The 23838-nt window shown below is 43.6% G+C and overlaps 1 protein-coding gene across 3 annotated transcripts in view; it reads left to right on the top strand.

The window, feature by feature from the left end:
• The window catches only part of vti1a (vesicle transport through interaction with t-SNAREs 1A), a 61966-nt gene that overhangs the window by 19490 nt on the left and 18638 nt on the right, over positions 1-23838 (top strand). For all 3 annotated transcript variants that reach the window (XM_089016082.1, XM_089016080.1, XM_089016081.1), the window contains one exon: positions 2482-2566. In XM_089016082.1, coding sequence (XP_088872208.1) covers positions 2482-2566 — 85 coding nt within the window. The remainder of the gene's footprint in view (positions 1-2481; positions 2567-23838) is intronic.

A 23838-nucleotide genomic window follows, 5' to 3' on the forward strand; every position in this document is an offset into this window, starting at 1 on the left:
ATAGCTGAAAATATATATATTTTTTTGTTTTTCCTCAACTAATGATGCTGTATCATCAAGTCAAATGAATACAATGCATAATATTGATAACCCCGGTTATATATGGGTATTTTGTTCATCACCACCACAATTGATACCAAACGTTGATACTGTTGTATAGTAGATGCAGAGAGCTGAAAATATCATTATCGTCAATTGAGTGCACTGCATAATATTGATAACCCCGGTTATTGATATTTTGATATTGATATGGGTATTTTGTTCATCCTGCATACGTATACATATTTTGCTGAAACCCCTCATATCAATAATTTCAACTGGAGGAATCCAAATGAGTGGTATATTTCATTAAAAAAAGCTGAATTCATTTGCACCCTAATGATGCCACGCGTCATCTTGAGAAGCGTACTTTTGCCGACAGTTCTGGTGAAAATCGAGATGATAGAATGGCAATGGTCTTGCCTTAAGTGATGTATTTAAAAAAAAAAGAACCTCCGTGAGCTTTTGTCACTATTAGGAGCGTCACAGCGTGTCATTATTGCATTCTTAGAGGCTGAACCCTCACCCTTTCGCCTCGGGTTCTTTTGCCGTCGAACTTGGGGCGCATTATTCTTAATGATCACACATGCGCACACATACACATCCAACTCTGCCACCTCCAGCGCTATCTCCACCCCCACCCGCACCACGTACCCCCACACCCCCGGCCCAGAACGGAGGAAAAGAAGCGAGAGCGATTCAGGGGGGAAAAAAGGCTTTGAAGTGGCTTCCCATCGCAGCGAGTCTGCCGGCCGTCTCTCCCCGAGACGTGTCACCTTTTGCCAAGAGGGAATAGAAAAATCACGTTTCCGATGGTAATGATAACATACTAATCACTTGGGCTTCTTTGAAGAAGCAGGGGGAGTGCGCCACTCTTGTCAGTGTGCCCGTGCGTGCACTGCAGCCACGGTCGAGGTGTGTTGGCTTCCACGTCGCGCGTCAATGCGTCGCCCGCCGCCGCCTCAGCTCTTCCGTGGGGGCTCATTATATAGCCAAACGTGAGGCTGTCGCCATCCGCCACAAAGCCTGCCACTTTCATTCAAAAAAAAACTCACTTGCTGCCGTTTGCTCCCTCCACATCTTTCTCGAGACTACCTTTGCTTTTAACTACGAAAAAAGTAAATCACGTATTCGGAACGACATCCAAAATAGAAGCAGTTGTCCAAATACAGTTACTGCATTTTCCGGTGTATTAGGCACACTGGAGTATAAGCCGCACCCCCAATGTATGTGTATTTTCAAACTTTTTCTATATATAAGGCACACTTTCAATCAATGACCTTCAATGAATGACAATATAAATATATAAAACCTTTCCAAATATAACGCACACCACATTATAAGGCACTTCAGTAGAGGCCGGGGGTACGCACAAATTCTTCTCCAGTAGGAAATGGAGTCGTGACAGTCATTGCGAGACCTGTTGTGGATCAATATAACTTCACATATAAGGCGCAGGGTCATTTTTGAAAAAAAAAAAAAATCAAGGTGCGACTTATACACAGCTCAGCACGTTACACTGTTGATATCAATCCCACCACTAGTATCAATATGCAGTATTACATTGAGAGCAAATGATATTAGACACTATATCGCTGTATTATGATGTTGCAAAAAAAAGGCAGGCGCTGGCTTTAAGCGACAAAAAAGCCTCTCTGCGTCATTTTAAATGACATCCGTCACAAAGATGGAAGCCATCTCTCCATCCCCTTTGTCTTATCGTCAAACTTGGACTCATTTGCAACTGATTGATTAGCTGCTACGTGTTTTTACAGCCAAAAACACTCTCCACATTTCACCCACGTCCCTTATCTGGGCATCAACTCGTTTTATTTTTGTCAACATACGCATGACAGAGGCCATCAAATGCCGGGCCCTGTTGGCGTAAACATGGAAGTCTTTCATACTTGTGATCTGTTGTGGAAATGGAATATATTAGCTGCCATACTTGCGATAAAGATACACAACAATACATTAGTATCTTTGCACGATGCTTTCTAAACCAATATGTATGTATTGCATATTATTTTGGACGGCTGCCCTCATTTCAAGCTCATATAACTCCAGACCCATATCACTTAGGAATTAACTCTTTTTGTTTGATGAAACAAGAGAGTCTAAGGTCTTTTACGCTGCATTGAATGTTTATGTAGTCCTAAAACTCGACATTCTGTGGGTCCTGAAATTCAAGTGACAATGACAAAAACCCTGGCACTGGAGTGGACACATTTTTGAACGTTTGGCAGTGAATGAGTTAACTACATTGTCATCCGTGAAGGTTATTGGCAAACGTCGGATACGTCGTTTTGGCTAAGCGGCAGCGCTTCTTTTGAAACGCGTCCCGGTGCTTTTTCTCTCAATCAATGTTTTTTTTTTATGTGTTTTTTTTTTGTTGTTGTTTTTTTGCTAAACGCTTTCTACGTTTTGTTGTTGTCATCGTAGAGAGCGCATCTGTTGGACAACACAGAGAGGCTGGAAAGGTCATCGCGACGACTAGAAGCCGGCTACCAGATAGCGGTGGAAACAGGTACGCCGTCTTGTCTTTTGGATTCCGTGAAGGGATGAATGAGCGACAGCAAATTGGCTCGCTCGCATGCCAGGTGGGTGAAAATGTGAGGGGGTGGGGGGATTGTGGGAAGGTGGTGTTTGGCAGAGAAGTATGTATATATATAAAAAAAATCTATATATAAAAAAACTGGTTCCTTGACGCCTGGTGACATTTTCGGGTGCACATCAAAGGTGAGGCGGGCCGGGAATGAGAAAGCGAGCGACGCTTCCCAAAAAGGAAAATTCATGCATACGCCGTGCCACACCGGGTGCGTTTGCTTGCGTCTGTTTGGGGTGTTTTATTAATATTTTTTTTTCTTTTATAAGCATCTTACCAAAATGGAAGATTTTCTAAATAAAATAAAAAATATTTCTGAGGTTGTTTTTAGCATTTAAGAATTCACATCAGCTCATTTGGTTCTGAAATAGATTTAACCAGTTAGCATATTTATTTATTTATTATTTTGTTATTATTATCCCGTCTCGTTTTCCTTGCCAACGTCGTATTCCACCGAGAGGTATCAAAGGCGAGTTCTTCAAGTGTCGTTCCGCGGCTTCCGTTGTCGTTTCCCAGAAAGTTAGTCAATTTACACTATAAATGGCACGCGTGCGACTTTGACACATTTAATAATTCAAGTTGAGGGAGGACTGCAGACTTTTGTTGTTGTTTTTTTTACCCCGCCTTTCCGTTCATGTAACTATTCGCGGATACATGAATACAAGCCGCAGCATTCTTAAAAAATGCGCGTAAATCGTCATCGTCATCCGTGCTGCAAATTCTACGAAAGCCTCGCAGAGCGAACTTGGTTGCTTGTCTCTTCTATCTGTGGAGGGACTCGATGTTGAGTCTTCAGGAATAACACACCGCTCCTTAACAATTATGGTTTGGTTCAGGAACCAAATCCAAAATAAATTACCATATTTTCCGGCATACAATGCGCACCCCCAGTGAATGGTGCATTTTCAAACTATTTCATATATAAGGTGCACCGGACTATAAGGCCAAATAGAATCCATAAATACATACACGTTTCCTAAAGCAAGTCAAAAAAGTCAAAGTCAAAGTTAGCTTTATTGTCAAATATGGTAAACGGAGTCGGTGGCTAGTGAAAGTAGGTACCAGACCTCAATATGACTTCACATATAAGGTGCACCGGCGTATAAGGTGCAGGGTCATCTTTTGAAGAAAATTACAGCTTTTGGGTGCGCCTTATACACGGGAAAATACAGCACTATGTTGCGGCCGCGTGGCCCCTTTGAGAAATGCAATTGACCGCCAATGGAGAAGTGCAACTTTGAAATCTATTTCACAGAACAAAGAAACGGTTGGTGAAATTCTTTTTTTGTTTTTTTTTTTCACCTCTCTCCGTACTCGAGCGTCGTTCGTCTCTTGTAATGACCGCCAACAAAAAGCTGGGATGCTTCTGGGTCAGCTTTAAAGGCAAAGAAGAGGGGGGGCGCACTTGTTCTCAGAAAAGACAAATCTTCACGTATCATCATCACATTTTAGCATTTGTGTTTTTCTTTTCTTTTTTCTACACCCCCACTCCGTCCTTTTAAACTATTCTCAGTGTCTCGCGTGTATTTAAAGAAAACAAAGGCTTGTCAAGAGCGGTGAGAGCCCTCAAAGGGATAGTGAGTACACTCTTTGGACACACGGCTCGATTTATTTACCACACGCGGACCCCCTCTCCCCAACACACTGACAAGCGGGCTTTTCTATTTCTCTCATGAATAAAGTATAGAAGTTCGTTAGCGAATAAGAAAAAAGAAACTTAAAAGGGCAAGTCGCCGCAACAAGCAAACGTGCATAGCAGTTAGCTTTGCCTTGGAAAAAAAATTATAACCGCCCTATGTATCTTAAATAAAATAATTTTATAATCGTCGGACATGACAGGGATCATGACCTAAATCTAAATTAAAAACACAAAGAAGAAATTGTCATTTTCTACATGAATGCAAATGCATGATGTTATTATTAGACTTACAAAAAATATTCTGATGTAGTGAAATGTATTACCACTTTTGGTTTGTATCAGTTTTATATATACAGCACATTGCTGTTATTTTTTTCCTTCCAAATGTCAAGTTTGGTATCACCGTGACCAAACAATCCACAGTGATGATTGGTTACAACACGAATAGCTCAAAACGTCCATGGGCTATTGACATATGTCATTTTTAATCTATTTGTAAAAAAAAAGAATCAATTTAGCCGTCGCATTCGTTCAGTTGTTAGAAATGGAAATGAATTGAATGCATATTGAAAGAGACGCGAAGAGGGGGGTGGCATAGCTCATTTGGGATTGATTTCACTCCCGTTTTGATAAGCCGAATGGACTTTGCTGCATATGCCACCCCCACGTCCTTCAAAGTTTATGGCATGCCAGGTAGAGAGCAGCACCACGGGCCATCAACTTTATTAGGATGTTAGATAAGCTGATTAAAGCTTGTCAATCAAAGGTGCCAGAGACTCTCAATCAGAGTCAGGCGGAGGGGGTGGATGCACCACATTGTTTCTTTCTATCCGCCTTTCCTGCGCACACTTCCCTCTTGATTTTTTTTTTGTCATAAATCATTGAAGCAAGCAACAAAGTGGCAGCGGCGACAGTAACGGAGGCTAAGCTAAGCGAGGGCGCTATGATGATGTGACGACACTATTAAAGGCCGCACCGGCTTGTGTTAAAGCGCTTTGATTTAGGGCGACGGCGCTATTAGACGAGGGAGGGAGGCAGGCAGGCGGGCTCTGATGAGTCGGTGCCGCAACCAAAGATTAGTCGGCGGCCGGAAACAAAAACAAAAACAACCCCCACCTCTCCCCCCTTAAAAAAAGACAAATAAATACGGCATTTACACAATTTGTGCTCACCCCCTGTAGTGTGGGGATTCCCATAATGGTATGAGCGCAACATTGAAGCGGGCCTCGCTATGTGTCAGTGTAAAAGACCAACCCAAAAACTTTGGTTATTTATGCCCCAGTATACAACCGAATTTCCGTTTGCAACCAAACTGAGCATATTACAGTTTGTTTTATAGTATTTTACAAATGGCCTACACAATTATTGCATGTTTATCCAGTTTATGCTGTAAAATAGTTGAAAAGTGCTTTAAAAAAGTTGTTTTCTAGCCTCAGAACAAATTAAGAATTTTTACATTGATTATAATGGAAAGTGCTGTTTTGGTTTTCAAAAAGATCAGTGTTTGAACTGGTTTCTGGAACCATTTTTTCGTCATAAACACCAATCTTCATATTTTAAAGCTGAACTAGCATCATGCTTTTTCAAACAGAAGACTACTTTGGAGATCTGAGAGCAATTGTGAATCAGTCGAGAGTAAAAATATGGCAAAAATTGCATTTATTTTATCATCTTTTATCATCTTTGCCCTTGGTTTCAGTTCAAGTTAGCAGTCGTCACTCACAGTTCCACCACCTAAAAGTACCTTGGCACCGATCCTCTCCAAACACGATAAGAAGATCTACTGCCATTGGGGAATTATTATTTCATTTTTTTATTTCCCGGCCAAGCTGGAGTCTGTTGATTCAGCTCTTGGCGTCGCATTGAGGGCTCCGTATGCTCACTGGCTTTTGTGTACCCAAGGCCTTTTGTCCGGCGGCACCTCAGCGAGCGCAGTTGAAGCGTAAACAATTTTTTTTCTCCCCTTTTTGCCCTTAAATCCCCCTCCTCCTGCGGAACAGCTCAGTCCGAGGGTGTCAAAGATAATGGTGATTTATAACGGCGCTCGGTTTTTCTCATTGGCCCCTGCGCCCCCTTTTTCCATTCGCCAGCCGTCCCTTCCTCCTCAAACAGATTAAAATTAAGCCGTAAACATGTGAGGACAGAATTAACACGTTTAGCCAGTCTCCTCATCCCACATCCCATTTTTGCCGAGGCTGATCCCGCCGCCGCCGCTGCCGAAAAAGGGACGACGCGTCAGCCATTTTAATGACTTGCGACCGTTTTTTTTGAAGTCCACATGAAAAAAAAAACCATGCGCTCGCCGTTTGTGGCGTCTCTAGATACGGCGGGGGACGAGGCCCGTGCCCGTGTTTGGCGGTGGGGGTAGTGGGGGGCACGCGCCGCAGGCTCGGACTCCGGGGTTCCTCGATAGCATCGGTGTCATTTTCCTCGTGTCGATAAGACCGCGTGCTGACAAGGTCCGATTAGAAGGGTTGGGGGAGGGAATAATTATAGCGACGCCTTTCATCCGGCGATAAACAGCATGCCGGCGGCTGGATTTTTTTTCTCCTTTTTTAAAGCATATACATTCAGGAAATAGAGTTAACTAAATTTGAAGAAAAACACACTTGCCCCCCCCCCCCAACCACCCCCTTTCCTCCTTCAAAAACATGCTTTTTCTTCTTCTTCTAAGGCCTCCTTTTCTCCAAGCTGTGAAATATTTACATGCTGGCTCTGGGCGTCATTAATCTAACAATTATCAAATGACGCCCTATTCCGTGTGAACGCACAATGCTACGTTGTGGCGGCGTAGCAAAAAAAAAAAGTCATTGATTATGCTATACCTCAAGGAGTGTCCTTTTGTGTTTTGTTTTAATTTAAGCAGCCAAATTTCCCCATTGTGGGACGAATAAAGGTTTTCTGATTCTGAATGAAAAGAGAATATGCAAAGCACATTGTGGAACGTAGACAACAAACAGCGAGCATGCGGGGAGGAAAAGATATGACAGGTGGAACAAAACTTGAGTAAAAAAATGTTTGACTTCTTGAACTAATATTCCCTGCTGCTATGATATTTCTCAGAATGAATGAAAACGTCTCTGGGTCAATGTGACCCGTGAATGGATCTATTATCAAACAAACACATCGGTATTTGTTTAATTAGTATCTCAGAAACAACAAGAATTGCGTCAATTTGACCCATGTAATTTTGCAAAAGTCTTAAAATAGTGGCTGCCACAAAAATGAAATACTACACTACTGGGCCTTGAGAAAACAAAATATTCAGGACCAGTAAATTACATTTTTGGCGTGAATTATTGGATGGCGGCAAAAAATGAGTCAGCGAAAAAAAAGGAAAAGTATTAACATATTGTATATTATATATATTAATACATTATATATATTAATACATTGTACATGATATTGGATTGGATTGGATTTGCCTTTATTAGTCTCGCAGTGGAGAAATTGACATTTCACAGCAGCAAAGTTATGAAATATATAAATATATTGTAATTTTTTATATATATTAATCAATTGTATATTATATATATTAATATATTGTAAATTATATATATAAATATATTTTATATTATATATATGTGTTTATATATTATTATTAGTATTTTTTTTGCATGATGCATGTATGTGAACACGTGTGTTCACATACATGCATCATACATGCACATATATGCACATGTTCACGTGTGTGTGTGTGTTGGTTTCTAGACAGATGTGCTTGAAGGACTAATCCGCTTCCCCCAATTCAATCGGTAGTACACCTGCTCACACCCGTGTCTTAAAAACGGGCAGATATAGTTTTCTATTTTTAGGTCTCAATGAGTAAAAAAGACCCCCACCCCACCCCACACCGAAACACACACAAACACGCACACTCCGAGTCTTGTTGCATGCACGTTGACCTCTGGCTGACACGGAGGGAGCTGGAGGAGGGTAGGAGGCATCGATGGGAGGAAGGGGGGGGAGGTTTCTGGTGGAGAGGGGGGGCAGTGTGGTGGTGGTGGTGGGGTTGTTGGTCATAGGAAAAAAGAGAGAGCCACAGAGAGAGCAGAGTCGAGACAACAACTGTGAAGAGCGGCGCAGGGTTCAAGAAAAGCAGTTTCAGAAGGAAATGGGAGACAAAAGCGAGGACTCAGAGCCCCCCCACGGGCGCTTGAAAGGGCCAATACATCTGAGGCGCCCGCCGTTATATTTAAGGAAAAAAAAGATGGGGGGGGGTGTAGAAAGGGAGAAGCCGTTGGCAGAAAGAAACAATGCTAATCATGACTCCATGGATGACAAACTAGCATGTTTTTACTCTGAAATTAGCATTTTAGCATCACAATGCATAATCTACACAATTCAAATATGCTTGATTTGACATGTTATTCATTCCTCCAACAAGTCTATATGGCATTTATGAATCAATTGTTTATTTATCTCATTTGAAAAAGGACACAAAACAATTAATTTGATGTTAGAATTTCACTGTGGGCCTGAGGCAAAAAGAAACAAGGAAAAAATCTTAGATTATACCTAAAAAGGCAATTTCTGACAATTCTTAAATATAAGTCAAATATTGATTTCACTTGGTTACTCATCCTCCAAAATAAAAGTAATCATCAATTTTCAATATACTCATCCATAATTTAAAAGAAAAAAACTGCAAGTACAAAAAAATTACAGAAAACTGAACCGTACATCTGCACAAAAAATCATTAAAAACATCATGATACATAATATAAATGCATAATACTAATTAAGATTAATATTGTTTTCGTTATTGAGTATTTTTTGGTTCAAAAACAAATATAAAAACAATTATGGAACAGATTTCAAGAATCGAGATTTGATTTTGATAAAAAAAAAAAGCTTATATTGCTTATACCTCTTTTTGTCCCCTTATCTGTCTCACATAATGACTCTAAATATGAGGACCACAATTGCAAAGATGCACAATTCATAAATAAATAAGCAAGTCTGAGTAATAGAAAATAAAACAGAAAAAGATGTCGCGTGTCTTTGTTTTGCACTCTTGAGGAAGCAGCGCTTTTGCTGCTTCTCCACAAAGCTTTTGTGTTTTTTTTTCAGCACGTGCCGACCCGATAGCCTCAATTTTGCAGCGTGACACCTCGTCAGATGTACAAATAAGAAAGAAAGAAAGAAAGAAAGAAAGAAAGAAATTAAAGGAGGAAAAAGAAATGAACAGTACAGCAGCAGCGGCAGCATCTGTGAAGTGAAAGTGCCTTCGGGAAGTCCCGCGAAAAAGAAACATGCATTATTTTCAATGCTGGCCTTCTTCATCTGCATCTTGCGACATTTACATTCCTATCCACCCAGTCATATTAACTCATTCACTGCCATTCCCGAATGTATTCAGAAATTGACAATATGACAGAGTGCCATTCCCGATTTTTTGGGGGGGGGTTTTGTTCATGCTTGGTTGCCGATAAAGCGCTGGGTAGACCTCAGGCAATGCTTTATTCCTTCCACAAGGGGGAATCATTTCCCTTTTTTCATTTTGGAGCTTTGTTCCAGTTTCAGCTTTTCAGCATTGTATTTTTGGACAGCCACCCTCATTTCAAGCTCATATTACTCCAGACAGCATATCATTTAGGAATTATCTCTTTTTTATGATGAAAGAAGACATTCTAAGGTTTCTTATGCTGCATTGAATATTTATGTCGTCCTAAAACTTAATAGTCTGTGGGTCCTGGATTTTGAGTGACAATGACAAAAACCCTGGCACTGGAGTGGACACATTTTTGCTCATCGTCTGGCAGTTAATGATTTAAATGTCTCCATCTGTCCTCACGTCTTCTCAATGGGACAGCCTAAGGACCTCCAACCGTAACACCCCCCCTCACCCCCCACCACTTTCTATCCCTCGAGCGTGTCAAAGGAGCGCCCCGCTTTTGCCCATCAGACGGACCGGCCGCCTGTTTAAGACACCCTAGCAAGATGAAACGACGCCGGTTCGGGATATCAGCTGGCTGGCCCATCTGCCCATCCTTGGCAGGAGGGGCACAGCGGGGACTTGGTTTTTTCGGGGGGGGTCTAACCTCGGGGGTGCTCGGTGACTCCTGTCGGCGTTTTAAGTCGATTTGGGTTTGCCTCATTGTGGTCACAGTTTGCTAACTCAACCGGTGGTGCTCATACGCCACCTGAACGTGTCGTCGCCCACCTCTAGTCACAACATTAGGGGAAAAAAAGACTCCGTTTAACATTCTAGGAAGCAAACAAATAATAAAAAAAAGCTTTCAATCGGGCGGCAAACGCTTTTGTCACCAGCAAGAATCTTGGGAGGTTGCCGCTTGAGCGCATCACATGACGACTTTTTTGATAACATGCTGGATGTTATCACAAAAAAAAAAAAAAACTCAACTCTTGTTGCCACACCAGGGCAACGCGAGCAAAAAAAAAAGCTTTTGTCTTGGAGGTGGGCTAACCGTAAGCGGTGCTCCACCGCAGTTGCTCGGCGTGTGAGTGCGTCGCTCAGCTGGAGTCGCAAACTTAGAAGATGATATTGTTTGTCATCGTCTTACCAAAAATAACGCCGCTATTCTGGCAAAAAGAGAAGAAGGCTTTTGTTTTGGGAAGGGGCCTGACTTTCGCGGGGCTCAACCGCTGCTCCTTGAGTGCGGCACATAAGAAACACCCGTCTTGTTTTTAGAAGATAAAGCCCCCTTTAAAAAAATATAATAATAAAATAAATATTATTGCTATTTTGAGGCAAAATAAGGAAGATACTTTTTTTTGGGTGAGAGGCAGGTAACCTTCAGAGCGCCCCGAGTGTGTCACCCTAAAAAGAAAAAGAGTTTGTCTTTGTGGCAACAATAAATAAATACATAAATAAACAAATAAATACATACATACATAAATACATAAAATTAAAAATGTTGCTGATCAGCCACAATCGAAAAACATATAAAGAATCAATAATTAGATAAATAAGTAAATGAATAAATGCATGAATAAATAAATAAACAAATAAATAAATAACATGTTGCTGATAAGCTGCAGCCAAAAATAAATAAATAGACAAATAAATGAATACATAAATAAATAAATATGGTTCTTATATGCTGCAGCCCAAAAACTAACAAATAAAAAAAAACTGATAAATGAATACATACATACATACATACATACATACATACATACATACATACATACATACATACATACATACATACATCGTAAAGTGTCCTTGAGAGCTTTGAAATTATTATTATTACATATATACATACATAAATCACAGTTTAAAGTAATAAACAAAAGAGACAACAGAAATGTCCCATATGGGGGCGTCACCCGTTTTTCTTGGGGATGGGATGGAAATTGAATGATGGTTTTAGACTACAAAACAAATGTTTACAGTGTTTTCTTTTCTGTTTTTTGTTCCAAAATGACCCAACATATACACCAAGAGCAAAAATAACAACCCTAATCACTCATTCCTGTGAATTAAAAAAAACATATTGTTCTGGTTTCATCGGCCGTTGATATTATCGAACCGGAACCTTCCATGAAACCTCCTTTTCCTCGCTTTTTCCCGCATTCTGTTCTCCGATAGATAGGCTGCGCCCTTGAGCTGCCGACGAAAGTGGCGCCGCCTGCTCTCACCACAAAGTGCTTGAGGGGAGTGCGCCTCACACACACACCAACCAACCATTTGGACGGGTGTGTGTGTGTGTGAGCCCAAGTTCCTAAAAAGAGAAGGCGAAGAGAAAGTAGTTACTCATCCATCCCTGTTTTTGCCAACGGGTAGCAGCACCTTCATCCATGAGCACGCGTGTGTCCTAAAGTCATATGTTCATTCCGGATTTAGACAAGAGAGAAGCGATTCGGGCAGGGCGGGAGGATGTGGGGAATGGGTGGGGGTGGTGGTCCTCCTGCGTCCTGCGCTCTAATGGCTGTGGTGTCAACTTTGACTGTTGACTAGCAGGTAGAAATTGGCGGCTAAGTGGCCGACATGGTCCCCGACGCTCACATCAGTCGGAGGCTCGCCGCGTGAGACGTGCGCCGGCTAATCCTAAAGGGCTGATGTATGCGCGGCTCATGGTAGCGAGCGGCGAGGGCCGCTCGGCTCGGTCCTTCCCCGAGCGCGTCTCTGATCTCGGGTTAGTCGAGCATCAATCAAGGCCAACCGCCGCCCTTTTTTTTTTAAGTGGACTTGTGAAGGACTAGCTAAGGTGGCCTAAGGGAAGCGTTTGCTTGGTCTGGACCGTCTCGTGGTTTTCTATGTCAAGGTGCAACATGCAGAATTCATGTCGACTTTTTAAAAAAATGTTGAGCCAATTATACAAATAACAAATTTTAAGCAACAAACTGCCCCTTTTCTTTATGTTTTTAGACATTTACCGACAAGGGAAGTAGCCAGATGGGTCTGACAATTAAAGAGAAATATACAACGGGTCTCGACGTGGATCCGATCACCGCACGTTATCCTGCCAATTTCCCCGTTTTATTCCCTGCGCTTGAAGTCAGCTATTGTGGAGCTTTTAATGAGCTGCTTAGACGTTAGGGCCCTGACCACCAGACCTGCTGATCATTGTTATGAAAGACCCAATATATGGAATTTATGCAAATGCAGAAAAGGAAGTGCCTTTGAGGCGTGCACGCGCATTCTCGCAAAGGACACGGCGCTGATTAAAAAATCTTGTTTTGTTTCCGCAGTGACAGCCCCGTTCTTTCACGCTTCATTTTCCACCGTCCGGCTATCTCGCGGATATTTTTTGCGATTGCCAAAACCCCAAATGCAAAATTAACCAAATTGATTTGTGTGAATTGGATTGGATTAGCCTTTATTAGTCTATATTTCGCAGCAGCAAAGTGATGAAAATAAGAGGAAAGGAAAGGAAGAAGTACAAAAAATACGGGAGCTGTGTAAAGGTAGCCACATCTTGGAGTCAAAACAACAACAACAAAAAAACTAAATAACAAACTAACTAAATAACGAGTTTCGGGAGTGGCATGATGTGACTCGAGGGCACGCGTCTTGAGCCACCTGGATTTATTTAGGCCAAACATTTCGGAACCCGTGTCTGTCCGGGCCCCGTTTTCCTCCACCGCGGGGGCCTCCGAGCCATGAACAGAAGGTGCCTCCTCACAACTCGCACCTGAGCTCCTCCCACCATGGGACCGAGGCCCTTCCGCAGCCAAGCCGCTTCGCTCATTCTCGCTCGTTCGCATCTTTTCACTCCCAGGCTGTGGCCTGGCCTACTTTTTTACCACTCGCAACATTCCGGAACCTTTTGATGTCGACTTTGTGGGCCCTCTCACCTAACCATGCATACACCCCCCCCCCAAAATGGAGTTTGTTTACGATGATAGATTTCACACAGATCGGCTACAAAGTGAACATTAGCCGCGCTCATTATCAAGAGCGACTTTAACTCATTCACTGCCAGACAATGTGCAAAAATGTGTCTACTACAGTGTCAGGGTTTTTGTCATTGTCATTCAAATTCCAGGACCCACAGAGTATTGAGTTTTAGGACGACATAAACATTCAAAACACAGCGTTGGAAATCTTAGACACTCTTCTTCTTTCATCAGAAAATAAGAGTGGTGAAAAGAGGTGACAACCCCCCCCCCCCCCCCCTGAAAATCCAACTCTGGCCCGTCATTGAAGTCCTCGTTTTGGTCTCATGACACATTTTCTTGATGACAGTAATTGTCACAAAAGTCAAAATGTACGCTAGGTTGCGGGCTGTGGTTGTAATTGCTAGGGAATTCTGACAGTTCCCGGCGTCCCAACATAGTTTCTCGAAACTGCAACACGGGCAAAATGTAATTGCAACCAGCATACGTCCATTGGAATTGCCCTCCCACACTCCCCCACCCACTTCCAAGCCCCTCAAAAGTTTGTAGTCCACTTCAGACCTTATATTACTGCTAATGCAGGTCACGACCGACGTCGCGACGTGCGTCTGTGAGACTAATAAGGTGATCGGCGATTCTACGCAACGTCTGAGGTGGTAATTAGTGGCCGACTTTGAGTCGATAGGATGTGGAGGGGGTGAGATGGGTGGGGACTGCGGCCGCCTGTTCCTTAACTCTGATGGGGGTTACGTTTTCTGCGACAACTGGACCAGAGTAATCAAAATGTGTTAATAATCCCTTCAAAGGAGTCTCGCCGGATTTGAGAAGCCTCAGTGAATGTCAATCGCCTCTCAAGACCCCCGTTTCTGGCAGCGCCGCACCCTCAGATGCCCTCTGTCACTCTTTTCCTAGCTGGACATTTTGAAATTGTTAGAAATGATAAACGAGATTACGAATTATTATTTTATTATCGAGAAAAAAGTATTTTACTTCAATGCAAAATAGAATCTGGTTCTTTTTAGGTGGTTATCCTATTGAACATTTAACAAGAAACAAGAATGAGAAAACATCAATTTTAGATGTAAATATATAGTTTAACTCATTCACTGCCAAATGAATGGCAGTGAATGAGTTAAAGATACCATTGTACATCTTTTACATCTAGATTGAACATATGTCCTTTCCTTGGTCAGAACCGATCGTGACCAACAAGTTCCACCCTTTTGTTGGAAAAAGATCTCCAAAGTCAACCCTGACAAACCCAAATATCCAGAAGGGTTCTTTCCAAATCTTCCCCTTTCTAAGATTGAGCGTCTTGATCGATTCAGCCATCGATCTATGCGATGGTCAGAGTAGTAACGTCGGTTCAAAAAAATGTTTAGGTTTGGTGCATATTGATCAGAGGGAGGCTAAGTAGCTTGGAGGTTATTGATTAGGCACAATTTGGATTTAGGGTGTTGCATATGTTTGAATGGACAATCGCCTGCTGCAACAAAAAAAATGAGTAGCCATGATTCAGGGATTCACTAGAGTCCAATCATAGATTGCGGATAGTACCAAATGAGCTCTTTTAGCACTGACAGATGGGCCCTGAAACAAACCGAGATCTATGCAAGCTTTACGGAAAGCAAAATACGGAAAGCAATGAACGCCTTCCTGTTTTCAATGGACCTTTCATTGAAATGTCAATTTCCCGTCTTATTACGTCGTCCGGTCAGTTTGCTACGTAAAAGGGTAGGTAGCGCTGAGCATGCAGAATTCACCTTCAACAGCTGGTGGCTAGCATTAGCTAACGCAATGAAACTTTTCCCTGATCACAGACGTTGACGGGGTCGCGATGGATGGCAACGTAGCACCGTCCTGCTCTGGCTATGAACGTTGCATTGGCGGATGGATTTCTGGTATACATTTGTATATCGGCGGCATAGCGAGCGTGGCTGCGAGCGTTTAAGAACTCATTGACTTTCTAATGATTAGCGGTCAGGCCCCCGGTCCACGCTCGTACCAGGCATTTGGCCCTAGCCGCCGCACCGAGCTCCCCGCGGCCACTCTTGCGCACTGGTATCGACGCAAACCCCGGACTCCCCCGCCGCCACCCCCCGAACGCCCTTCCGGCGAGCACGTCAAAGCCTATTAAACACCCGGTTCCGAGATTACAAGCGCTGGGATCTTGTTTTGTTTTGTTTTTTTGCCCTGGTTTGTCTTTTTTGGCTCTCATGTCTTTCGCCTCCATCTCCTCTTGCGGAGCCTCGACGTTCCGAATGAAGAGGCAAGCGTGGAGAAAAAAGGAGTAACCTTTGACAGGACTTGTTCCACTTGCGCGATATGTATGGTGAAGTATCGATCCGAAGCCGGCGTTAGAAACTATAGCCAGCAGAGTCGCCAAGTTGACTTTGCTTTTAAGTCCTACACATTTTTATTCAGGATTATTATTATTTTTTTTCCCTCTTCAGTTCGGGGAAACTTTTTTCACATGCTCGCTGACCTCTGAAAATCCCATGAGCCACGTGCGGAGAAATAAGACCCCTATGTATTTTTTTTTTATAGAATGTTAATTTCTAGATTTTCTTTCTTTTTTTATTTTAACATTTATTCTTATGTATATGCGTTGAAGAAAAGTATTTACAAGAGGATGAGTCTTATTTTTAACTCATTCACTGCCAGACGATTCTTTTTCCCTTTTCTTTTTCTGCGACTCGCTCCCGAGAGACCAAAGTGGCTGTCAACAACGTTTGTCCAAACAATAAGCAAAAACATCAGAGCTCATCAATTCATCTTGCTGTGTGCGTGCTTGCACGTTTCTTATTTATTTATGAAACATTTGTGACGATGGAGGGAAAACAACAAAATGACAACCACACCAAAACCACCCAAGGGCATGTGCCAACACGTTCCATCAATGTCATCCCGCCTTGATTTTCCCACCCCGCCCCCGTCAGTCTCACTGCAGGTTGCCTCACCCCTCCCCCCCCAACCCCTCCCCTTAACACCCCATCAAATAAGAGAACAAAAGCTTTCATTTACTTTTTCAACTCATCATTATTTTAGTGACCGATAGTCCCACGCCCATATTTGCAAGCCCGCACATCCGGTGGTGCGCCATGTGTTCAAAAGACACTTGGCCCACAAGCGTCTTTTGACACATATAGGCCAAGTGTTTTTTGACACTTGGCCCCCAAGATGGTTGCAGGAGCTTCGGAGGCCCGCAAGATTGATGCCACCGGCTTGTGACCACGCGGGGAGACACCCTTGTTCACAAAACTAGCGCCACAAGGGTGTTCCAACTTCGCTCCAAGCTCGCCATCAACACAACCCCCCCACCAGTCCTGCATCTTGTCCTACCAGACAACCCCAAACCCGAGTAGCTCAACGACAACAACCATTGGGGGAGCCCCACTTTTGTTTACGGGTGGATCCCGGACCGTGCCCGTTAAGGGCTTGATCAGGGCTAAATTAATCATTCATGCTCCCTCTCAGTAACGGGCCTGAAATATTAATGGCAGTTGCGGAATAAATTGAATTCCCTTTTTTTTCGCTCTGTGATTAGAATCCACCGGCGCCCTTGCACACATATTTGTTTATGCCCTAGAGATGAGGAACGGGGTCACTATTGGGAGTTTGTCGAAACACACACACACACACCCTTCCTTCCTTTCATTTTTTTGCCACTTACACGTGTCTACCACCTCCCGGTTTATGAATATGTGCATTTTTTTACCCAGCCTCGAAAGCGGACTATACATTAAACATGATACGCTTGTACCGCCACACCATACTGTATGAACGCCGTACAACTGGGGATTTGCGTTTACATTTTATTCTAATTAGTTCAGGTGGTTTTTTTTTTCATACTTGGGTGTGCGTGACCTGTATTGCCGCCCCGATTGGTTTTTTTTTTGTGTTCAATATACATGAAGTTTGTATTTGCGTCCAACGGAAGCCTTCCTTCCCACTGTATTGGCCTGTCAGCGTCGCATCCGACGATTGTCATCTCGCCGGGATGGGTCATTCGTCAATGTCAAGGCAGGCAATTGCCGTTGACACCGGATAGATTCCTGAACTCGCCTGTCTTGTTATTCTCCGTTAACATTCCCAACGCTGATGGCGACTGGGGAAACGGGGGGAGGGTGTGCTTGGTGCTTTGTCGCAATTAGCCTCCATTAAACCGCGTAGGGAGCACACTTTAGCTAAAACACATTCAGATGCCAGAAGACGGTATCAAGGCGCTGTACGCTGGTTTATGTTGCCATTTGTCATGTTTGAAGCAGGTGTAGCCGGGGGGAGCTTGTCCAGGTCAACACCCCACCCCCCAAACGGTCTGGCATTTTAATCCAGTTCTATTTGTAATGACAGGCCTCTGTCGAGCGCTGAGGAGAGCCCATGACAGCTTCCAATCACTGTCAGGTAAAAAGTCGCCCAGGAATGTGCCAAAAACGACCCCGCCGCCCCTCCATCTCTCCCCTCACCTTCTTCCGCTACTGCTGTTCTCTGTGACAGCTGCAGATAAGTTTCAGACGTAATATTTGGATATTTGATAGAAATTAGCGGTTTTTAATAAGCTGCAGTTGGCCAACTTCATTTTGGTCAAGACAAAACACATTTATTTCAGGCGGGGGGGCTTTTTTTTAAACATACAAAAACAGCGCCATATCCACTGACAAACCAACCCCCTCCCCTTATGCAGAAGTGATGAAGGTCCAACTCAGTGAAGTTGGACCTCCCGGTTGGACGCAAGCATGTTCCTTGCCTTCTTTTGGCACCAAGTTTTCCTCCAGGTGCCGTCTGTGCCATTGGCAGAAGCCGGCACTTTGGGCACGGCCTCGTCCCCTACTACCCCCGCTGCCCCCCCAACCCCCTTCTTCCTCAAAGGCTCGCCTCTTTCCAGCCCCCCCAACCCACCACGAACCCCCCCTTACAGTCCCTGCTGCTCCGTAGCCCAGGGAGCTCATTAAGGCCAGACTTCCTCTTCATTTAATCCATTTTTCATATCTTAAAAAACACTCCCTGATCTTAAAAAATCCCGGCTAATTTAAGCTTGAAAAGATTGAAAAAATATCACGGGGCAGGAAAAAAAGGGAACGTGGGCCTGCGTGTCTTTTTATAAAGTCTGATGTCGGAATTAAATGACCATGAGACGATGCAGAACCTGTTCCGGGTTGTCTCAACTGGCCGTCGTCGGTGCGTCCCTTGTGCTAGCTTTGCCTAATAGAAACATCGGTAGCAACATGCTCTCGTTTCTGCGTCGCTTCAATTATGCATCGCCCTACGGAGAACGATCGCCTTCCGTAGACTCACCCTTGTTGGGGGCAGGTGGTGGGGGGGACGCAGTCCTGCACAAGGAAGCTCATAACAGTAATTCAGATTTAAAGATTGGTTTTCTTTCGTTTTAGGAAATTTATTAAGTGTTTTGTTCTGTCCAAGTTAGCCTCGTCAAAAGTTGTCTCAGGATTTGTCCTTCATCTTCTTTTACGAGGACAAAGACTTTTTTTAATCCCCTCCTCACCTCCTTCCGGAAGCTATCAGAGCATTAATATACCTCCCAGGTACAAAGGAGCTTCCTCAGCTTTTGACACTTGTTTCGCCGAGGGTCTCTCGGGGAGCTGCTTACACATCCAGCTGACGGATGAGCTTGAATGGCTAAGCAGTCCCCCCCCCCTCCATTTTCCTCCCCACCACCCTATTCGCACTCTCATTAGCCCCGGTGACCGAGGTGGAGCACGTTGCCTGGAAAGGGGGCCGGGTCGGCGCCCCTCGGTGGCCATGCCGGGCCGGGACCCTGCACCGGGCTGTCAGGTGTCAGCCTCAATCAAATTGGAGCGTGCTCATATTAGAATAAAATATTTGCATGTCCGGCCGCACTAATTCCTCATAAGTAGCTGCCTGGTATTTATTTATTTCTCTTAAATTGAATCATCTATTGAGGGAATGAGGTTTATTTATAAACACCCTTAAAAATACCAAAATAACAGAATATTTGTTCCAATATAATCTGGAATTATAAACAGCGTTTAATTTTTACAAATGCATATTTATGACAGTGCAGACTACCCCCTCCCCTCCTCCCAGATAAAATGAAAGTGTAGTCACACAGCAATGCTGCACAATGCCTTGTAAGCCTCAACACAATCAGCAGTGAATAAACATGCATTTATTTATTTATTCACTGCCCCCCCCAACCTCCATTCAAGGTAGACAACCAACATGCGGTTAGCAAGAAACGATCTCGGCCATAAGAGCTCCCCATTGTTCGTCCTCTTATAGGTTGTATATCCCACACTGCGCGACGTGCCTTTCAAGCACAATAACTTGACGACTGAATGAAGAAAGGGACAGGGGGGGGAGGGTGGGTGGGTGGGTGAGGGCGGGGGACCTGCATGCTGTACACAAGTGTGTTGAAATGCCTTCGCATGTGGTGCCGCGCCGCGTCTTCACAGTGGCAAATGACAATATTCGGCCTTCAACTGAGCACCCTCCCCTTGCCCCCACTCGCTGTTAAATGAGGCGCGTGATGTCGCCGGCCGATGTATAATAGCGCTATTATTGTCCTTATATCACACTTTTATTGCCGTTATCCCTCAAGTCAAAGACAAACTTTGTGTGGGAGTTGCTTCGTCATCCGTCTTTTGTTGCTGCTGCTTGTTAAATGCGCCTTTATATTTGAACGGCGCTATCCGGACATTCAGCTTGAATTTTTGTCCGGTCACCAACCTATTTTTTTCCCCCTGAACTCACTGCCAGATGTGCAAAAATGTGCCCACTGCAGTACGAGGGTTTTTGCCATTGTCACTTGAATTCCAGGACCCACAGAATATTCAATTTTAGGACTACATAAACATTCAGTGCAGCATAAGAAACCTTAGACTCTGTTCTTTCATCACAAAAAAAGAGTTATTTCCTAACTTATATGGGCCTGTGGTTATATGAGCTTGAAATGGGGGTGGCTGTCCAAAATACCATGCAATTCATACATATTGGTTTATATAGCGCTTTATATAGCGCTTTCTTGTTGGTTTTGTCGCCTTTTTTTATTTGGCTAGATTCTTTGGCAACTTAATGTGGCCTTTTCTCACTTAGTGCAAAAACGTGCGAACGGACGGTTGGTGGGCCTCGCGTAGCGTTTAATAAGCTATTTAATTTGTTTAGCGGCAAGGGGCCTGTAATCAGAAGTCATTGAGTTAAAGATGCTCGGAGGACTCCGAAGGGGAAAAAAATTAAAAACCGCAAGGAGGCGGCTCCCAGACAGGCCTTGTCAAAACATGCAAATGAGCTTGATGCCGTGTTCCATTTTTTGACAAGGATAATGAAGGCATTCCAATTTGGGACATGTTAACGGGCTGCGGAAGACCTCCTCCCAGATCATCACTCATCATCAAACCTGAACACTTGCGTCAAAATGTGTGTGTGTGTGTGTGTGTGTGTGTTTTTTTTTTCCTCCATCGCCCGTCTCCCATTTGATTGGGTAATGAAGTGTTTTTTGGAGCGTTAGATCTCCTTTCGTGGAGTTTTGAGAGGACGGGCAGTGAAGGAGTGTGCCCGAGGTGTCCTGTTGTACACATAATTAAAAGGCAAGAAATGTTATGTTGGCCTCTTTAATCTGCCCGTCAACTCTCCTGATTAAAGACGCCCACGCCTTTAATCAATGGTAATGCCATGATTAGCGCTCTTAAACTGTTGAAAATGAACGTCAAGTTACCCCCCCACCCATCTCCCACCCGGGAAGATGTCTCTTGCCAGGTCTGCTTTCCCGACAAATTGGGAAACTTTTCACCTCTGCCCAGGTCGTGTTGTATTCGATTTGGAATGACAGCTCGTGGTGCGTTCGTGGCCAAAATGGAGTTGAAAATGTCTTTTTTCCCTTCCACGAGAGGGCAGCATTTCCCTTTTGCCAATGTTAGCACTTTGTTTCAGCTTCAGTTAAAGCGCTATAAAAATAAACATGTCTGCATTGCTTTGTATTTTGGACAGCTGCCCTCATTTCAAGCTCATATAACTCCAGATCCATATAATTCAGGAAAGAACTTTTGGTCTGATGAAAGAAGACAGTCTAAGGTTTCTTACGCTGCATTGAATGTTGACAGTCCTAAAACTCAATATTCTGTGGGTCCTGGAATTTTAGTGACCATGGCACTGGAGTGGACACATTTTTGCACATATTTGGCAGTGAATGAGTTAAGCAGCATTTGTTTTCCTTTTTTCCTAATTATTTTTGGAGCAATGCAAACTCCATTGTTTCACTTTTTCCAACAATGTAGACAGCTATGGCCATTTCAAGTGATTCAAAAAACTTGACTTCATTGCCAAAAGCGTAACGTCAGCCCTGACGTCGGCTAGCCCGAGGCTTAGTTCCGTTCACCAAATTTTTCGTAGAAACCACCCAAAAAACGAGAATGCATTTCAGCTGAAGCATGTCGCGTCCAAAATCTGCATCTGTTCCCCATTTGCGCATTTGGAAGCAATTTGAGGGCCAATTTACTCCAGATTGTTTAAGCATGCAAGACAACACAAAACACCGTTTTGGCCATTTGTCGACATGAGTGTGAAAAGTACAAAACCGATGTTTTCTTTTTACGACTTCATTTTTGCAACTCAGGAGAAAAAATTGACACTTCTTAGCCTGTCAGATAACTTTGCTGTAATCATTTATTGCTTTTAATTGTTCTGCTAGCTGGTGCGGTACGCCGATCCATAAATTCTGACAAAATATCCACACTGTGAGTAACAGTTATAGATTTTGCAGGTGACGAATGAACATTTCCGCCTGCTTTACCAGCATCCGTTAATAGTACGCCATCTTTCAGTGTCAAACTGGTCGTTTTAAGCAGCCACTAGGTTGCTAATGAACTTAAATGAGTTTCATCTTGCAGTATTATTATTCTTTGGTGTATTTTTTTTAATTCTGTGCATGACATCTTTTTTGTTTACTTATTCCAGTTTATTATGATAACTTTTAGAAATATTTTTTCAACAGCGGAAATTCCTACCGGACCCTCCACACCCTGCCCATTACATTTTCCAGCGACTCCCCTCAACCAGACGCTTCCATGCGCACCAAATCCTGCAGACATTTAAACAGCTTTTTTTCCCCCGTCGCCTGTTGGCTCTTCAATTTTTATTTTTAATTGACGACCTAAAAAATAACAATAAATACAAATCTCCGACCTTGTCACAGCGAAGCGGCCAACGTCCATTTATTTTCATTTGGATTCTTGAGTAAAGAGCATTTGATTAAGTCCAAGCAATTTGCGCTGGCGGCAGCCGCCCTCTGCCACCGGCGCCGGTTGGCGTTCGGGCTAATTTAATGGAGTTTGTTGAGCGCGTCAACACAATGCCTCTCGACGCAGGCACAGTTCCATTGTCAGGAGTCTGTTTACAGTGCTAAACTGTTTTGCGTCTTATTATTTTTTGTATTTATTGTAAATATTAAGTGTCATGCCAGGTATTAAATGCGAGCGGGCCTCCATGAAAATGCCGCAGTCGAGGAAGTTGCAGCTTAACGAGAGTGACTTTGAGGGGGCTTAAATAATGCATGTAAATTTGAAGCTTTGAGATTTTGAAAAGCGGTTGGAAAGGGGGTTTAGGGGGGGCGTGCTGGAATGCAGCTTTCAATTCCCTGCACCTTTGCTCATTTTTAAACAAATGCGTCTATTAGCAAGCTGTTCTCCTGCCGGCTCGGTCATTTATACCCATTACGCCGCCGTCTTATCACCCATAAGACTGCCTCACACCGCGCCGCCAATTGTCCATAATCAGCCGTTTAAGGCGTCGGCGGAAATTTCTCACTCGCGCCGCGCTTCGGTCTGACGGACAGGCAAACGATCCGGCGGCGGGGGAGCCAGGCATGGCGGAGGGGTAGGAGGAGAAACGGAGAATGATGAATAGGCCGAGTTGAGTGGCTGAGTAACGGAGATCTGTCTTAATCAGAAGTGATTTGTCAGAACAGGAGCCGTGCGGGGTCAGGGCGCCGCCGATGAATAAAACACAGCCCGGCCAAGTGAAGAAAGGCCCTGCAGATCCGCCATGACTGCCCTGCCACGAAGGGGAAGGGCTATCTTGGGATAGAATTTTGGTTTTTGACTTCAAAATGGCGCCACGATAGTGGCTGCCTTTACAGCACCTCCTGTATTTTGTTTTTGCTGTTGTGAAATGTACAAATCAGAGGCTCATCTAATGTAATTTTTAATGTTTTGTAGAAACTATGCGCACCCCGCCCGGTTGGTATTGGACTTCTGACTACTTCCCACACGTC

Source organism: Hippocampus bargibanti, linkage group LG15 (assembly GCF_051943395.1).
Source record: "Hippocampus bargibanti isolate YZ-2025 linkage group LG15, ASM5194339v1, whole genome shotgun sequence".
NCBI classification, from domain to species: domain Eukaryota; kingdom Metazoa; phylum Chordata; class Actinopteri; order Syngnathiformes; family Syngnathidae; genus Hippocampus; species Hippocampus bargibanti.